Raw genomic sequence first — 2,913 nt, 5'->3', positions numbered from 1 at the left:
GTTGGTACGCTTAAATGCCGCAGTAGCGTTGGATCTTCTGAAGAAACTCGTTCAAGTTTAGGGCGCCGTCCCGCAAGTCGTCCTCCAGCTCCTTGATGGCGTCGTCCTTCTTGTTCCACTTCTTTAGCCGCTTAAGAGCTTGTCCGCCATTGGACAGCTGCAGCAGGGATACGCGACTCGTGGCGTACTCCTTTTTTAGAAGATCCACGAAGGCGAACAGGTTTGGATGAGCTTTTCCAACCATGTTGTTTATTTTCCTGCAATTATTAAATGATTTCTTCGGTTATATTTATACAGGCAGCAATAAAATTGGGTTTAGAAAAAATACTGGGGGCTCACTTGTGCCAGACCTCCTTCAGGTTGTTTGCACGGGCACCACGGTTCTGATGCTGGTTCCATTGCTGAATGTCGAAGTTACCCATCATCCAAATGTCCTCGAAATAAAGAATCAAAAGTGGAATTTGCGCGTCCGTAGGTGCCGTAAGTTTCAGGTTGCCCCAAGCAACTCGCACGAAGTTCCTGAAGACAAAAGCGAGACTGATCACCTTTGTCACGAAGCGGCCACGCAGGTGTCCAAGCGATAGGCCTTCGAGAGTCCAAGCTCCTGAACTTTCAGCCAGATTGCCTGGGAAAAGTGGAAGTGGCTGCCTCGGTGACGGGCGCCAGGAAAAAGGAAGAGGATGGCCTGAATCAGCGCCAGTTCGAAGTCCGTTCGGACAAGGTCGAACGAAACGGAAAGGCTAAGGTCAGTTCGAGCTGTCCTAAAATGTTCGAAGGCCTGTACATAAACGTCGCGGGATTTGCCGGTAGCAAAAAATAAGCGACATTAAAGCTACACCGCCCTTTCACGACGCTTATGGTCAACAACTGATAAAACAAAGATGGACACGCGAAGAAGGTTCCATCGACAAAAACCTCGCTCGCCTCAGAAAACTCTGTGAGTGCGTCGCTTGTGCTAAAACAGATGATGTGACCAGCACTGGTTGACAGGTCAAAAAGAAGAAACTTTCTTCCGTCCAAGGTTTCAGTGTATGTTCCAGCTAAATTTACGTCAGCTGTAGTCTTGGGCAGTGTAGGTTGGTTCTGTCTTTTAGCTCGGTAGATCGTACGGCGCACACTCTCAAAGGTCGGAAGCTGAGCTAAGACGTCTTCCTCGACCTAATAAAAAACAGAGAGAGAGAAAAGATAGGTTCAGAAATATTACACTTCACTATGAACACTCTTTCGCTGTATGATTCTTAGATCGATATCACTTGCCTTTCCCACCAAGCTCCTCATATGCTGGGAATACATCTCTGGGGAAGCAGCGTCGGGTTCAGCGATGGCCCTTTCCTTCAAGGTACACTTCAGACGTGAGCTGTTAACACTCACGTCGTTAGGTGCATATGTGTGCTCCCCTTCAAATTAAAAGAGACATAAAATATCATCATGCGCACTGGTTACAACGTCACACTACGCGGCTATTATCGAAAAGCACACGGTGAAGTGAGCAAAAGCTTACCTGGATTCTGAAGCACGCGTCCTTCTTCGGTCAGCACTGTCAATCCGCAATTCATGGCACGATACCTGTCACAGCGCCAGACAACAGTCCCATTCTTGTTACGACGTTGAAAACAGTGCTTTCCCTTATGCGTCTTAACCACTTCCATCTTGGCAAGTGAGTCCACTGCTGGCCAATGTGGCCTTAAATACCATCAGCCTCGAAAGAACTGCAAACTCCTGGAATTGTCTACTTCGTCATTCCCCCAGGGGTTTTCCTGGTCTGTTATCCTAATCTTATTGTTCCTTTCTGTTCCTTTCACTTCATGCACCCTCTGCTGTAGCCTCGGAAGAGTCGAGGTCAAGGATCGGAACAACGGCAGTCGTAGCACAGAGGGAACGGAAACAGTGAAGGCGAGGCTTTCCACACCGAGGGAAAGTGAAACGGGGTCACTGTGGACGGTGTGAAGACGCGCAACAATAGAGAGTTTTAGGGAACCGGAACAAAATACGATCGATAAACAAAAACGATCGATACCTTGGATCGGGCGTGTGGACCGATCGTGTGCCCTGAAACGGCTTTGGGGGAACCGTATTTGCAGACGATAGCAGACGATCGGTACAGGTCGCGCCCCCTGGCAACGGAAACCTGCACCCGCCTCATCGAGAAAAGACAAATTTGCGTTTGTTTGTACAAATCGCAGAAACTTAAGTAAATAAAGATCGCACCCTAAATATATAGAGAACCAAAAAAATAGTATACCTACTTATAGTTCGTCGCGTTTTTTTACTGGAATGAATGCGCTTCCGTAATACAAAAACTGGCGCACCACGGCGTGTCGCCCCTAGCACGGCGAAGTTCTAAAATGTTCGTCTGCTAAAGAAGCAGACGAGCTTTCCGACAACAATGGCGCTCGATCTTTTTGACCATGACTTAGAGTTGGCTCTATTCAGCGAAAGCAATTTAGAAAAAGTGATTTTGTACGACTGTCTGCGCACTAAGTGTGACGTACGTGAGTCTCTTTTGAACTTCCCGCTTTCTATAAGCGAGGCACGCACGCGCGTGCCGTGGGGCCCGTGACTTGTGCAGGGGCACGAGGGAATAAACATCCTTTTTGGTGTGCCGTGACACGGAGTCAGTCGCATTTCTTTCGGGTGCCACCGAGCACCGATACACTCAGAGAAGGCGCTTGTTGGCGGCAAGGCATAGGACGTTCAACTTGGCGTAGCTTTTGAGTAAACAAAAAAGTTGTGATACCAGGAATGATGTGCGGATACCACGAATGATGTGCCAGCGTATTTTGGGTTTTTTTTTCTTTCAGTTCACCAGATTTATATACTTGGGGAATAAAATAATGCCTCGACCGTACATGGTAACTTGTTTTCAAATAGATCATGCGTTCTCAGCGGGCAAACTTCGGTGTTTTACATCAA

The 2,913-nt window shown here is 47.8% G+C and overlaps 1 protein-coding gene across 1 annotated transcript; it reads right to left on the bottom strand.

Moving 5' to 3' along the window:
- Positions 1–596: 596 nt before the first annotated feature.
- LOC121835605 lies at positions 597–1,561 on the bottom strand. The gene is made up of 3 exons (XM_042290038.1): positions 1,502–1,561; positions 1,258–1,397; positions 597–1,158 (listed from the first exon to the last, which is right to left on the bottom strand). Exons 1-3 carry the CDS (start codon positions 1,554–1,556, stop codon positions 691–693), a joined length of 663 nt encoding a protein of 220 aa, XP_042145972.1. The 5' UTR covers positions 1,557–1,561; the 3' UTR covers positions 597–690.
- Positions 1,562–2,913: the final 1,352 nt, after the last annotated feature.

Source organism: Ixodes scapularis, unplaced genomic scaffold, assembly GCF_016920785.2.
Source record: "Ixodes scapularis isolate PalLabHiFi unplaced genomic scaffold, ASM1692078v2 PGA_scaffold14__6_contigs__length_520768, whole genome shotgun sequence".
Classification (NCBI taxonomy): domain Eukaryota; kingdom Metazoa; phylum Arthropoda; class Arachnida; order Ixodida; family Ixodidae; genus Ixodes; species Ixodes scapularis.
Note: the sequence above shows the minus strand (reverse complement) of the source record. Positions and strands in the feature narration are given on the sequence as shown.